General features: G+C 33.7%; 1 protein-coding gene across 1 annotated transcript in view; it reads right to left on the bottom strand.

Annotated features, from left to right (window-relative positions):
• Positions 1-16,615, bottom strand: part of LOC149788618 (uncharacterized) — a 152,524-nt gene that overhangs the window by 92,427 nt on the left and 43,482 nt on the right. Inside the window, exons 3-4 of the mRNA XM_089974700.1 lie at positions 13,958-14,085; positions 7,790-7,915 (exon numbers count right to left, since the gene is read on the bottom strand). Coding sequence (XP_089830826.1) covers positions 7,790-7,915; positions 13,958-14,085 — 254 coding nt within the window. The remainder of the gene's footprint in view (positions 1-7,789; positions 7,916-13,957; positions 14,086-16,615) is intronic.

Below are 16,615 nucleotides of genomic sequence, written 5' to 3' on the forward strand. Positions count from 1 at the left end.
CAAATTACCATAACAAAATCAACTTCACTTCCATAAATATACAGATTACCATAACAAAATCCCCTTCCCTTCCATAAATATACAGATTACCATAACAAAATCACAATCCCTTCCATGAATATACAGATTACCATAACAAAATCAACTTCACTTACATGAATATACAGATTACCATAACAAAATCAACTTCCCTTCCAGGAATATACAGATTATCATAACAAACTCAACTTCCCTTCCAGGAATATACAGATTACCATAACAAACTCAACTTCCCTTCCACGAATATACAGATTACCATAACAAAATTAACTTCCCTTCCATGAATATACATATTACCATAAAAAATCAACTTTCTTTCCATGAATATACAGATTACCATAACAAAATCAACTTCCTTCCATGAATATACAGATTACCATAACAAAATCAACTTCCCTTCCATGAATATACAGATTACCATAACAAAATCAACTTCACTTCCATAAATATACAGATTACCATAACAAAATCAACTTCACTTCCATAAATATACAGATTACCATAACAAAATCACATTCCCTTCCATGAATATACAGATTACCATAACAAAATCACATTCCCTTCCATGAATATACAGATTACCATAACAAAATCCCCTTCCCTTCCATGAATATACAGATTACCATAACAAAATCCCCTTCCCTTCCATGAATATACAGATTACCATAACAAACTCAACTTCCCTTCCATGAATATACAGATTACCATAACAAAATCAACTTCACTTCCATAAATATACAGATTACCATAACAAAATCAACTTCACTTCCATAAATATACAGATTACCATAACAAAATCACATTCCCTTCCATGAATATACAGATTACCATAACAAAATCACATTCCCTTCCATGAATGTACAGATTACCATAACAAAATCACATTCCCTTCCATGAATATACAGATTACAATAACAAACTCAACTTCCCTTCCATGAATATACAGATTACCATAACAAAATCAACTTCCCTTCCATGAATATACAGATTACCATAATAAACTCAACTTCCCTTCCATGAATATACAGATTACCATAACAAAATCAACTTCCCTTCCATAAATATACAGATTACCATAACAAAATCAACTTCACTTCCATAAATATACAGATTACCATAACAAACTCAACTTCCCTTCCATGAATATACAGATTACCATAACAAAATCAACTTCCCTTCCATGAATATACAGATTACAATAACAAACTCAACTTCCCTTCCAGGAATATACAGATTACCATAACAAAATCACATTCCCTTCCATGAATATACAGATTACAATAACAAACTCAACTTCCCTTCCAGGAATATACAGATTACCATAACAAAATCACATTCCCTTCCATGAATATACAGATTACCATAACAAAATCACATTCACTTCCATGAATATACAGATTACAATAACAAACTCAACTTCCCTTCCATGAATATACAGATTACCATAACAAAATCACATTCCCTTCCATGAATATACAGATTACCATAACAAAATCAACTTCCCTTCCATGAATATAAAGATTACAATAACAAACTCAACTTTCTTTCCATGAATATACAGATTACCATAACAAAATCAACTTCCCTTCCATGAATATACAGATTACCATAACAAACTCAACTTCCCTTCCATGAATATAGATTACCATAACAAAATCAACTTCACTTCCATAAATATACAGATTACCATAACAAAATCAACTTCACTTCCATAAATATACAGATTACCATAACAAAATCCCCTTCCCTTCCATGAATGTACAGATTACCATAACAAAATCACATTCCCTTCCATGAATATACAGATTACCATAACAAAATCACATTCCCTTCCATGAATATACAGATTACAATAACAAACTCAAATTCCCTTCCATGAATATACAGATTACCATAACAAAATCAACTTCCCTTCCATGAATATACAGATTACCATAACAAACTCAACTTCCCTTCCATGAATATACAGATTACCATAACAAAATCAACTTCACTTCCATAAATATACAGATTACCATAACAAACTCAACTTCCCTTCCATGAATATACAGATTACCATAACAAAATCCCCTTCCCTTCCATGAATATACAGATTACCATAACAAAATCAACTTCCCTTCCATGAATATACAGATTACCATAACAAAATCACATCCACTTCCATGAATATACAGATTACCATAACAAAATCAACTTAGATAAATATATAGAATACCAAGCAAAATCAACTTCACTTAAATGAATATACAGTTTGCCATAACAAAATCAACTACCCTCCATGAATATACAGATTACCATAACAAAATGTGTGTATGTGTGTGTGTGATTTGGATTTTTAATGTAGCTTTAACAATTTTACAGTCATATCGCTACAATGTCTGCAGTGTGACAGTTTATAGTGACATCTAGCACTGGGGCATCATGTTGCAGACATGTAGCATGATGTCCCACCCAGTCAAATTATCCAGACACAAGGTCGACCAGTCCTAACAGTGACTTCTTAACTTCCATGATAATAAAAAATTACTATAACAAAATCAATTTCCCTTCCCTGAATATACAGATTACCTACAAACTCAACTTCCATACCATGAATCAACAAATTACCATACCAAAATCACCTTCACTTCTACGAATATACAGATTACCATAAAAAATCACCTTCCCTTCCCTGAATATACAGATTACCATAACAAAATCAACTTCCCTTCCATAAATATACAGATTACTATAACAAAATCACCTTCCCTTCCATGAATATACAGATTACCATAACAAAATCAACTTTCTTTCCATGAATATACAGATTACCATAACAAAATCAACTTTCTTTCCATGAATATACAGATTACCATAACAAAATCAACTTCACTTCCATGAATATACAGATTACCATAACAAAATCAACTTCCTTTCCATGAATATACAGATTACCATAACAAAATCAACCTTCTTTCCATGAATATACAGATTACCATAACAAAATCAACTTCCCTTCCATGAATATACAGATTACCATAACAAAATCAACTTCCCTTCTATGAATATACAGATTACCATAACAAAATCAACTTCCCTTCCATGAATATACAGATTACCATCACAAACTCAACTTCCCTTCCATTAATCAGGGCTGACTCCTCCTCTCCTGACCAAGTAAAATTGCCACGGAAAACCTAACCACTTGTCCCCAGCAGATGCAGATTCACACCATTAGAAGAAAGCTTGTGTCCATTTCATACCTTTAAGAAAAGTTAATTTTGTTGAACATTGTTCAACATTTGGTTTTGGGTAAATTATCAAGTACTTGTGCCTATTCTGCTTTCCTGTTAGTCATAGTATTGCTCAACATCTAGCATAATTAAGCCATAAAAACTGTAATCTATAGGATATTTTACATGACAGAACATATGAAAAAGATACATTTACTTTTTCAGCTAACATCATTTTGCAGCTCGTCAAAATTCTTATCACAAAGAGCAAAATGTATATGGACTAAAACCAGAATAAGAACACAAAATCTACTGAAAAATTATTCATATTCAGCATTGTGTGGTAACTTTTGCTGAATCATCATAAACAGAAATTTTGCAATGAGCAAAATCATGTATTGTACTCTGAGTGCTGTATTACATTACTCTCTAATTCTTTTAAAGTTTGTAAAGATTTGTTGATTTGTCATTTTTTCTGACCTGTTTTAAAGTTTGCAAAGCTTGATCTACTCTAACAATTTCCATTGTTTAACATCCACAACTGACACCGTAAAGCGTTTCACTTGACATATGGTGCCTTTTTCTTTAAAAGTATAGACTGGTCTGCTAACAAGCTAGTTTGTCTATATAATGAATCTGTGAGGCAAAGTTCATATTCGAGGAAACAGATCTGTATTCTTGGAAAAGGGGTCATATACAGTTGCTATAAATAGCAAATAAGTTAATTATGCTTACGCTATTCTTACACATCATTCATTTTTATGAGTGAAAAATAAAGTGATGATAATAAAAATGACAAAAAGGCTTTTTATTACTTTATTTTTATTTTGGAATGCACCAAGGAAGCATAATGATTATGCCAAAAGTTTAAAAGTTGGCATGTATGCAATTGCACTTGTAGGTAACTTAAGCAGTTTGTTAACGTGGAAAAAAAATTCCTTTTCAGCTATCCATCAGACATCTTTTTCCATACCATACCAAAATCAACTTGTCTTCCATTAATTTCTTTCAATACCACACCAAAATCCAATTTGCTCATGTGCTTAAGGCAGTGACAGGCATATCATGATTTAAAGTGTGGCAAAAACAATAAACTATGCAATGATCAGTACCGGCAGTGAAGTAAAGAATGAAGTGGTTCTAGTTAATGGTTCACACCCTCAGTGTGTGAAATGGAAAAATCAATAACAGTTGATTGGACCCATAATTATTGAAGGAAGTGGGCTCTTTCGACTCATAAATCGTCTTATTTCATTCAGTAATAAAGACTTTGAGGACATTTAGCAGAGAAAGCAGTATGCATAGTTGTGTATGGTGAAGGCAGCTATAAATAATGCAGTTTTATTAATGTTTCTTTATATAGTAGTGAGAAATGTTTCACTTCAGCAGCCTGGAATAATATGCTACGGAGGAAAGAAAGTATGTCCAATGTGTTTGGTATATTTAAGTATGTCCAATTTGTTTGGTATATTTAAGTATGTCCAATATGTTTGGTATATTTAAGTATGTCCAATGTGTTTGGTATATTTAAGTATGTCCAATGTGTTTGGTATATTTAAGTATGTCCAATGTGTTTGGTATATTTAATTATCAGTGTATCCCCTAGGGGTGTAAAATTGAGGGTTAAAAAAAAACCTCGGATTCCGAACTGGGGGTCAAATAACAAATGTTGGGGTCAAAAATGTACTGACAATTTTTCATATGACTCATACTTTTTCAGCTTGAAATAGGATATTGCAACTTGCACAACATACTCTCTCTCTCTCTCTCTCTCTCTCTCTCTCTAAACATACAAATAAATCAACATGCACAATTAACAAACAAATACATTGTCCATTCAAAGAATTTTATTAGTTCATTTTTCTTTTAAAGTCGTACTTTTAACAGTCTCTTTATAATCAATATGAAGCAATATTATAGCCGAACACAGTACATACAAGCCAATACAAAAAGCCAAATAAATCTTTTTAACAAAATGGCAGTAAAATTAATGCCTTTCATAAAATGTGATCTATCATCGGTTTAATTGTACTTCGTCCTAGAACATATTTATCCAAATATCAAGGAGGATAATGATTCATCTTCTTTCTAACAAGTTACACTTGATATTAAGATCTATCATTTATTGCAGCAAAGTTAAAAACCAACAAAATCTGCAATGGCCCGCTGACTTTGTAATCCAAACAACACATTTGTCTCTGCAAGTTTACTGATTTCTTTGTTTTGAAAGAATGTCTTGGGTTATAATGTGTTCTCCAGATATCTTGTAGTAAATGAGGGCAGATTTTAAAAAATTCTAAAACCTTGTCAAGAAAGGATTATTCACTTTTGCAGTCTTTGCAATCACATGATCGTAAGTCACACCGGTAATCCTAATGTATGAATACCATATTCCAGTTAAGGGCATTATTTTTCATTAAAGTTAGATCCACAGTTACTCTTTTGTGTACTGCTTCTTTCACTTTCTTCCCTAATGATTTTTAGTGCACGGCGTTTTAATCTGGAGATCACTTTCTAGTGCAACATGCATTGAGATTAAACATCTTGATGACAGCTTGCTGAGCTCGATGAAAATCGCGTGAGAGCTCACAAGATATGGGGAAGCTACTCTGTCATAACATTGCCTATGCTAGTCTGATTCATTGTTTCGAATGTTCCCTGCATCGCACTCTGCTATATGAATAGAGGAGCGCAAGGCAGGAAGCAAACAAAGCAGGGAACCAGTCAATGCCTATGCTCGACGTATATATTATGAGATCCATCGTCCAATGCATTGGGTATTAAATAAATCCTGATCACATTATGAAAATCCTTTGTGTCAAAAAAATGCATGGCAACAAAATGTGTACATCAATTTTCTCCAGCGTGCATCCCTGACACACAAATGTGCATAAAGGGAAACACTGAATTATGTTCAAATTGTTTGGTATATTTAAGTATGTCAAATATGTTTTGTATATTTAAGTATGTTCAATGTGTTTGGTATATTTAAGTATGTCCAATGTTCTTGGTATATTTAAGTATATCCAATGTGTTTGGTATATTTAAGTATGTCCAATATGTTTGGTATATTTAATTATGTCCAATGTGTTTGGTATACTTAAGTATGTCCAATGTGTATGGTATACTTAAGTATGTCCTATGTGTTTGGTATATTTAAGTATGTCCAATGTGTTTGGTATACTTATGTCCAATGTGTTTAGTATACTTAAGTATGTCCAATGTGTTTGGTACACTTATGTCCAATGTGTTTGGTATACTTATGTCCAATGTGTTTGGTATATTTAATTATGTCCAATATGTTTGGTATATTTAAGTATGTCCAATGTGTTTGGTATACTTATGTCCAATGTGTCTGGTATACTTAAGTATGTCCAATGTGTATGGTATACTTAAGTATGTCCAATGTGTATGGTATACTTAAGTATGTCCAATGTGTTTGGTATATTTAAGTATGTCCAATGTGTATGGTATACTTAAGTATGTCCAATGTGTTTGGTATATTTAAGTATGTCCAATGTGTATGGTATACTTAAGTATGTCCAATGTGTTTGGTATACTTAAGTATGTCCAATGTGTATGGTATACTTAAGTATGTCCAATGTGTTTGGTATACTTATGTCCAATGTGTTTGGTATACTTAAGTATGTCCAATGTGTTTGGTACACTTATGTCCAGTGTGTTTGGTATACTTATGTCCAATGTGTTTGGTATATTTAAGTATGTCCAATGTGTTTGGTATACTTATGTCCAATGTGTTTGGTATATTTAATTATGTCCAATGTGTTTGGTATACTTAAGTATGTCCAATGTGTAAGGTATACTTAAGTATGTCCAATGTGTTTGGTATATTTAAGTATGTCCAATGTGTTTGGTATATTTAATTATGTCCAATGTGTTTGGTATATTTAATTATGTCCAGCTGTGTTTTGTATATTTAATTAATGCTAGCAGCATTGATTTTTATTTGCAGCAGATACACATCTGGTAAAATATACTGAGCATGATAGATATGATACAATTGTTAAATCTATGAAAGTAATTAAATTATGTATAAAATAACATCATATTTTGCATAATTCACTTACCTGCAATATAACTGTGCTTTAACTTTCTCTGTAGTGAAACTGACATCTGATTCTCCTAGTTCTTATTACAATTTAATCATCCCTTGCATTGTCATGTTCAGAATACCCATGTACATGCCAGTATCATGCTCAGAATACTTGTTAATATGTACATGTTATGCTCAAAATACCTGTGTACATGTATATGTTATGCTCAAAATACCTGTGTATATGTAAATGTCATACTCAAAATACCTGTGTACATGTAAATGTCATACTCAGAATACCAATGTACATGTAAATGTCATACTCAAAACAGTTGTGTACATGTAAATGTCATACTCAGGATACCTGCATACATGTAGTAATCATGGTGTGTGTGTATGATAATTCTAAACATTCTGCTATGATTACTTTCTACCAGTGAAGAATATGCAACAATTGTTGAAAACAGTTGTAAGAACAGCGTACCTTGACTATTTGTAGTCCAAGTTTATTGTCATCTGGGTTGCTTTTCTCATTGAATGCAAGCCGAACTGTTTTCTCCCAGTCAATTTTAAGTTCACTAATATGACTGTCGGCTAGGCTCAACCAAACCTAAAATATTTACAGCAAATTATCAACAATCTTAAACAGATCAAATGTACACTAGTTGTACAAATCAAAGTGATGAGCTATTTTAAACTGTGACAAACAAAAAGAATAAACTTGGGTTTACAAAATCGAAATATGAAACAATTTCATGTTTTTCCAGTAAGCAAATGAGGTAACCAGTCTAGTAAATTTGTCAGATGAGAGTTAACGTGTTATCAAAGATATCCATACAACAATAAGGCGTGGGGTGGGCTTATCATTCATCATTAACTTAACAATCCTTCAGTGGCCCCAAGTGGTCGAGTGGTCTAAAGCGCTCTCTGTTACGGATCATTGCCATCTCACCTGTGTCTGTGTGGGTTCAAGTCTAGGATTCAGCCAATGTGGATATGTGAGAAAGCTTGCCAGTAGCTTCTCGTGGGTTGGTGGTTCTTTCCGGGCTTTTCCTGGGTTCTTCCTGCACCAATAATAATGGCCACCATGCATAGCCTATCGTGTGCTGAGAAATGGCATTAAACCCTACAACAACAACAATACTTCAAGGTGTTATGTTATGTCTTTGAAAGTATTAATTTAATGCCTTTTAAAGTTTTATCAATTGGGGCAGTACTACTATCCCCTTGAGTTGATGATCAACTAATTAAGGCGAGGCCTAAGTGGGTATCAAATTATTTCAAGTTGCTAAAATGATGCCACGATTTTAGAAGATCCTGATGAGTGTACTTTTAAAAAAATAAAAATAAAAGTCATTTGAGGGCCATTCTATTTTGAAGATCAGTAGTCATATCTGATGGTGAATTCGCAACATTTGTCTTAACGTCATCGAGCCTGATACCAGAATGTCTGTTATCAAATTGGGTTAGATTCTGCTGAATGGTTTTAGAGATTAAGTGATTAAAATTGCCCGTTTTTATGTATCAACAGCCAAATGTGTGAGTAAATCAGCATTGCTAGTATAAATCTGATATACATTGATGCCACGATGCTTTCCATTATTTGGTCAAATTCTGGTGAGTGGCTTTGGAAAAGATAGCAATAATGTGGACAGCTGAGGCAACACACAATTCTGCTGAGTGGCTTTAGAAAAGATAGTAATAATGTTGACAGCTGAGGCAATACACAATTCTGCTGAGTGGCTTTAGAAAAGACAGCAATAATGTGGACAGCTGAGACAACACACAATGTGCATGCAGGACCATACTATTCACTTATTTGACTTATGTCCATTTGAGTTGACATGTAACCCAAGTGGGCCTGATATCTCTTACCTGACTACATTACTTAACTGTTACATTACTTAAGTTTATCATTGCACTAATCATGTTTACATAGTATTATAAATAAAACCCAACCCTATGTAAGCTATCTCCCATCATTTATAACATGTCATTTTTAGATGCACTTATGGTCCCTTGCTATAATGAAAACTTATGGTCCCTTGCTATAATGAACAATTATGGTCCCTTCCTATAATGAACAATTATGGTCCCTTGCTATAATGAACAATTAAGGTTCCATATGACGCGTATGTAATAAGAAAGATTTTATGTATTCAAAAGTTAAATTTATCTTTGGTAGAGATTTATTAGAGATCTAGAGTAGTTCTTTGTATCGAGAGACAGTTTATTTTTTCAAGTCTGAGTGAAATCCTATCAAAATTTGGTCTATCGAATGGTATCAAGCTCAACCAATCAGATACAAGAATATCTCAAAAACATGTACAACTCTTCTCATGATGAAACTCATTCGAAATCATAATGATACATGATTTCAAGTTTCAAATCAACATAATGATACATGATTTCAGCAAGTTTGACCTGATCATAATGATACAAGACTTCAACAAGTTTCAAATCAACATAATGATACGTGACTTCAACAAGTCTGACTTGATCATAATGATAGAAGACTTTAACAAGTCTGATCTGATCATAATGATACATGACTTCAACAAGTCTGATCTGATCATAATGATACATGACTTCTACAAGTCTGATCTGATCACAATGGTAGATGACTTCAACAAGTCAGATCCGATCATAATAATAATACATAACTTCAACAAATCTGACCTGATCATAATGATACATGACTTCAACAAGTTGGATCTGATCATAATGATACATGACTTCAAGTTTCAAATCAACATAATGATACATGACTTCAACAAGTTTGACCTGATCATAATGATACATGACTTCAAGTTTCAAATCATCATAATGGTCCATGACTTCAACAAGTCTGCCCTGATCATAATGATAGAACACTTCAACAAGTCTGATCTGATCCTAATGATACATGACTTCAACAAGTTTGACCTGATCATAATGATACATGACTTCAACAAGTTGGATCTGATCATAATGATACATGACTTCAAGTTTCAAATCAACATAATGATACATGACTTCAACAAGTCTGCCCTGATCATGATGATAGAAGACTTCAACAAGTCTGCCCTGATCATAATGATACATGACTTCAACAAGTCTGACCTGATCATAATGACAGAAGACTTCAATAAGTCTGATCTGATCATAATGATACATGACTTCAACAAGTCTGATCTGATCATAATGATACATGACTTCAACAAGTCTGATCTGATCATAATGATACATGACTTCAAGTCGGATCTGATCATAATGGTAGATGACTTCAACCAGTCAGATCTGATCATAATGATACATGACTTCAACAAGTCAGATCTGATCATAATAATAATACATAACTTCAACAAGTCTGATCTGACCATAATGATACATGACTTCAACAAGTTGGATCTGATCATAGTGATACATGACTTCAACAAGTTGGATCTGCTCATAATCATACATAACTTTAACAAGTCTGACCTGATCATAATGATACAAGACTTCAACAAGTTTCAAATCAACATAATGATACATAACTTCAACAAGTCTGATCTGATCATAATGATAAATAACTTCAACAAATGTGACCTGATCATAATGAAACATGACTTCTAGAAGTTTGATAAAACTCTGGTCAGAAACAGCATTGCTAGTGTTGACAACCTAAGTCAATCAAATGCAAGATCAACTCCATCATTTGCATGGATCACGTTCATAACTGTAATTGGACAAACTTAAATCAGATGCAAAATTTCAATAATATAAGCCCATTTATCAAGTGTAATCAGATGCAAAATCTCAATAATATAAGCCCATTTATCAAGTGTAATCAGATGCAAAATCTCAATAATATAAGCCCATTTATCAAGTATAATCAGATGCAAAATCTCAATAATATAAGCCCATTTATCAAGTGTAATCAGATGCAAACCCATTTATCAAGTGTAATCAGATGCAAAATCTCAATAATATAAGCCCATTTATCAAGTGTAATCAGATGCAAAATCTCAATAATATAAGCCCATTTATCAAGTATAATCAGATGCAAAATCTCAATAATATAAGCCCATTTATCAAGTGTAATCAGATGCAAACCCATTTATCAAGTGTAATCAGATGCAAAATCTCAATAATATAAGCCCATTTATCAAGTGTAATCAGATGCAAACCCATTTATCAAGTGTAATCAGATGCAAAATCTCAATAATATAAGCCCATTTATCAAGTGTAATCAGATGCAAAATCTCAATAATATAAGCCCATTTATCAAGTATAATCAGATGCAAAATCTCAATAATATAAGCCCATTTATCAAGTATAATCAGATGCAAAATCTCAATAATATAAGCCCATTTATCAAGTGTAATCAGATGCAAAATCTCAATAATATAAGCCTATTTATCAAGTGTAATCAGATGCAAAATCTCAATAATATAAGCCCATTTATCAAGTATAATCAGATGCAAAATCTCAATAATATAAACCCATTTATCAAATGAAATCAGATGCAAAATTTCAATAATATAAGCCCATTTATCAAGTGTAATCAGATGCAAAATCGCATCTCATTTACAAGATTAAACCTTGCTATATAATAAGATGATTATATTTATCATTGATTATTTCATTGATGATATTTAGAATGGTACAACTTCAACCAATCAGATGCAAGATTACCTCATCAAGATCACTCAATCTGACACATGATCATCTTATTAAAAATTGGTGGAATTCACTAATTATGAAATTTGTCTGAGATTCTAATGATATAAGCTTACTCCAAGTTTGATCAAAGGGCAAAAACATAGCTACCACAGCAGTAACCGGCTTAACCAATCAGATGCAAGATTACCTCATCTGTGGATATTGCTCATTACCAAAGGTGTCTATGATCACAAAAGATGTACACATGAAATCTGGTATATCACATACGGGATCCTTTCTTTCACAATATACAAAGATCATGTCACTGCAGTACCAGGGTGAATGGCAACAAATATGGGAACTGTAAAAGTTGGTGATAAATAAAATTCAAAAGTTAAAAAACTGTTCCAAATTTTTTTATATATGGTACCAAAGTGCAAAAATCAGGATGAGTGAGCATTATTTTAATCCAAATGTAGAAGTGAAGAAGTACCAGGTATATTGGTTTTTATAGGTTTGAGACAATATATATGTTGTCCACACTTAGTCTAAACTATATTGCTCTGCCATTCAGAGAAGGATCCAAATGACCAGTCACATGATCATATTACATAAGTGTGTTATGTACTGTATGTGCTCACTCATAAGATGAATCCAACTACAAACTGCACAGTGTGTGGTTTGGATTTTTTAACGTAGCTTTAAAAAAATTTCAGTCATATCACTACAATGTCTGCAGTGTGACAGTTTATAGTGATGTCTAGCACTGGGTCATCATGCCACAGACATGTAGCATGATGTCCCACCAAACCAACCAGTCCTAACAATAACTAATTCATGCTGAGCACCAAGCAGGCAGCTTTTAGTTCCATTTTTGTAAGTCTTTGGTATGACTCAGCCAGGGATCGAACCCACGACCTCTCGCAACCAAGGCGGATGCTCTAACCACTAGGCCACCAGAGCAGTTACAAGCTGCACAGACCCAGATCTGACCCCACATAATAAGCCAGCAGATCTGGGTTTGTGCATTTTGTTAGAACCAATCAGTAAAACAAAACAACAAAGACCGTAATGTGCAAATATATTATGCTTCAGCAGATCAGGATCTTTATTGGAGGTCATAGCAGCCATACTGGATATAAGATTGGCACCATTTTCATTTATGATCAGTTTGACTTGACTTATAAGAGATTAAATACAGCATTAAAATAAAAGTTCCTTAAAATACCTTTTGCTTTATGAACCAACATCAACATCTAAAGAATCATGCAGAACCATGCTGTAACCTTAAGCAAGATACCAAAACATCAACATCTAATAAAATCATGCAGAACCATGCTGTAACCTTAAGCAAGGTACCAAAACATCAACATCTAAAGAACCATGCAGAACCATGCTGTAACCTTCACCAAGGTACCAAAGCATCAACATCTAATAGAATCATGCAGGACCATACTGTAACCTTAAGCAAGGTACCAAACATCAACATCTAAAGAACCATGATGTAACCTTAAGCAAGGTAACAAACATCAACATCTAAAGAACCATGCAGAACCATGCTGTACTCTTAAGCAAGGTACCAAGCATCAACATCTAAAGAACCATGCTGTAACCTTAAGCAAGGTAACAAACATCAACATCTAAAGAACCATGCTGTAACCTTCCACAAGTTACCAAAACATCGTCTAGCAAATATGGGTCAAGTTTTACTTAGCTTTTAGTAGTGCAAGGTAGATACAAACTCCCCATGTGGAGACAATACTTAACAGTAAAGGATCTTAGCTTTATCAAAGCAATAAAACTTGTAAAGACCACAAAATCATGTGATGGGCAACTTACAAACCACTTGACATGATAATATGACACTTGGTTACTGAGAAATATGGCTGTTGTAAGCAGCGAATGAATACACAGACATGGATAGAACATCTGATTGTTACACGTTCTCACAGGTAATATGCAGCCTTAACAGCTTACAAAAATGTATATGGCCTAAAAGCTGACAGAATATATAAGAAGACCTTACTGTTTTTCTGAATTCATCTGGAATGCCCAGTGGGAGTCTAGCCACAGCTTTCATGGCATCCTTCCACTGGTCAAATGCACTTTTCCCAGGGGGAGGTTCAATACTAAACCGCATCCTTGTGTCGATTTCTGAAAATCAGAAATGCAGTATTAACTTGCTATGGGTGTCACCATTAAGGACCACTTTGATAGAGCATGTTTTAAGAAATAATTGTACCCAGCTTAATAATAATAATAATAATAATAATAATGAGGACATTGAATAGCACCTAATCTTTAGAAGCTCTAAGCGCTTTACAACATTAGACAACACCTATAAGATAAAAAACATATAATGATATGATTACAAAAACAAACACCACGAAATTAGAAAACATGCTGAGAATATTTAAGGTAGGAAATATTATTAGGTCTTTAAGTTTGTTCTTGCAGTAGAAATAACTGAGTTTTGAGAGCCCTCTTGAATGTGATCACTGTGTCTTTGTGTCTAAGTTCAGTGGGCAATTCATTCCACATTACTGGGCCCTGGTATGCAAAAGAATGCTGTCCATATGACTTTGTTTTCATACTTGGAATAATGAGTATACGATTGACAGAAGAGAAGTGGAAGTATCTTGTTGGTGTGTACACATGGGTAAGATCAGATAGGTATGTTGGACTAGAGTCCGACAGTGAAACATAGCACAGAACAAATTTAGTGTTTGATTCTGGACCGAATGGATAGCCAGTGTAGGGTACAGAGCAGCGGGCAGGTGTGCTCTGATCGTGATCCGAGCAGCTGTGTTTTGAACTTTTTGAGGTTTCTGGAGTAGATTTTGAGATGAACCAGACAGAATTGAATTACAATAGTCCAGTCTTTAAATTACAAATGAACACACAAGTGTTTTAGTGGCATCAACTGAAAGATATTTGCGAATTGAGCTGATGCGTCTCAGCTCAAGATATCCAACCTTGCAAATGTTCATGACATGTTGGTGCAATGTGAGAGTACTGTCCAGAGTAACACCTAGGTTTTGTACTGATTGTGTGAATTTAATGTTGGCGTTGCTGATATTTATTAATCAAAGATATAAGCACCTTTAACATCAAGTCCTTACATGACCAAATGACTAAAAAAAAAATTTCACTCTTTAAATTTGACAGATCTTAACTTAACTGTTGGAATCTTGGAGGTGAAGATGATAATCACAATGATCTATCTGGTAAAACATCACCTTCAAAACTTTTCCTACATTCATCAACATATCTGGTAAAACATCAAACTTTCAAAACTTTTCCTGACATTACAACAAGTACAGGTAGTTCGAGTCTATAAGTCACAAAGGAACGGACGGAGTCATTGATGTAAATATACACTCACCTCTCTGGCATCACTTCCCCAGCACCATCACAAAGATGAGTTTACAGTAAAAGTAAATGCATAGCTCTACTAAAAATAGTTTAAATATGATCTACAGGATTATCTTCTGATGATGGCGGTAATGTGTACAGTTAGTCTCTGAAAACTGCAAGAGTGCATTCACAAAATTCTGTCTTGAAATAAAAAATGACAGCAACTCTTAGATAAATCACTGGAGTACAAAAATGTATCAATATGCACATTGTGATGACAGTAATATGCAGCAAAGCTTGCAGTAATCCCCCAAAAATTGCAAGTTGCATTCAAAAGATTACATCTAACAATGCATTCAGCTACAAGACAAAAAAACCACTTTAACTCCAAATAAATTGCTTAGCAAAGTATTTTGGTGTTAGACATATCTTCAAATGGCCATAAGATGTATAAAGTTTCATAACAATTCACTGAAAACTGAGAGATTAGTTGCATTCACATGATTCTGTCATACTCTGTCAAGTTGCATTCACAAGATTCTGTCAAACACTACAACAAGTTGCATTCACAAGATTCTGTCATACACTACATCAAGTTGCATTCACAAGATTCTGTCATACACTACATCAAGTTGCATTCACAAGATTCTGTCATACACTACATCATGTTGGCACAAGATTCTGTCATATACAACATCAAGTTGAATTCCCATGATTCTGTCATACACTACGTCCATTTGCATTCAAAAGATTCTGTCAGACACTACATCTTGTTGCATTCACATGATTCTGTCATACACTACATCCACTGCATTCACAAGATTCTGTCATACACTACATCCAGTTGCATTCACATGATTCTGCCATACACTATATCCAGTTGCACACACATGATTCTGCCATACACTATATCCTGGTGCATTCACATGATTCTCTCATACATCAAATCCAGTTTAATTCACATGATTCTGTCATACACTACATCTTGTTGCATTCACATGATTCTGTCATACACTACATCCATTGCATTCACAAGATTCTGTCATACACTATATCCAGAAAAGACAAAGGTCTTATTGGCATCAATTTTCATTTAGGATCAACTAAACAATAAAAATCCAAATGGATGTCCATGGGGCAGTGCAATGTCCATGGGGCAGTGTGTTTTTCTTTCAGGACCATCTAAACAACATAAGAAAACTTTTATTCAAAATGTCGTATCTGTATGATTATCCATTCATTGGGAATAGAAAGTGTTAACAACAATGAGACCACAATGGATGGGCCAACGAGACATCTTAAGAAGTCTTTTAGTGAAATCTCCATA

This window comes from Sinohyriopsis cumingii, chromosome 11, assembly GCF_028554795.1.
Source record: "Sinohyriopsis cumingii isolate HCF-2022 chromosome 11, ASM2855479v2, whole genome shotgun sequence".
Classification (NCBI taxonomy): Eukaryota; Metazoa; Mollusca; class Bivalvia; order Unionida; family Unionidae; genus Sinohyriopsis; species Sinohyriopsis cumingii.